Source organism: Sinocyclocheilus rhinocerous, unplaced genomic scaffold (assembly GCF_001515625.1).
Source record: "Sinocyclocheilus rhinocerous isolate Xijiao unplaced genomic scaffold, SAMN03320098_v1.1 scaffold2755, whole genome shotgun sequence".
Lineage (NCBI taxonomy): Eukaryota > Metazoa > Chordata > Actinopteri > Cypriniformes > Cyprinidae > Sinocyclocheilus > Sinocyclocheilus rhinocerous.
The window spans coordinates 1-282 of NW_015636044.1; the positions used below are offsets into that span (position 1 = coordinate 1).

At 31.6% G+C, this 282-nt stretch overlaps 1 protein-coding gene across 1 annotated transcript in view; it reads left to right on the forward strand.

Moving 5' to 3' along the window:
* Positions 1–4: 4 nt before the first annotated feature.
* Positions 5–282, forward strand: part of LOC107747630 (vitamin D3 receptor A-like) — a gene marked incomplete at its 5' end in the record, with an annotated part of 13,747 nt that continues 13,469 nt past the window's right edge. The window contains one exon of the mRNA XM_016562228.1: positions 5–40. Within this exon, the coding sequence (XP_016417714.1) occupies positions 5–40 (36 nt within the window). The remainder of the gene's footprint in view (positions 41–282) is intronic.

Sequence of the window (282 nt, forward strand, 5' to 3'; positions counted from 1 at the left end):
GACCTACGACGACTCCTACTCCGACTTCGGCCGATTCAGGGTCAGCCGCTGGCTTCTAACTCCTTCCTAACGTCTTCTGCTCACAGAGGCTGCATTTATTTGATCAAAAATACAGAAAAATTGTGAAATATTTTTAGAATTTAAAATATATAAAACACAGAAATATATAAAAGTATATATATTATATATTATTTAAAGTATATATATTTGCAAACCGTGATGCATTTTATTTTTCAGGATTCACAGATGAATAGAAAGTTCAAAAGAACAGCATTTATTTCA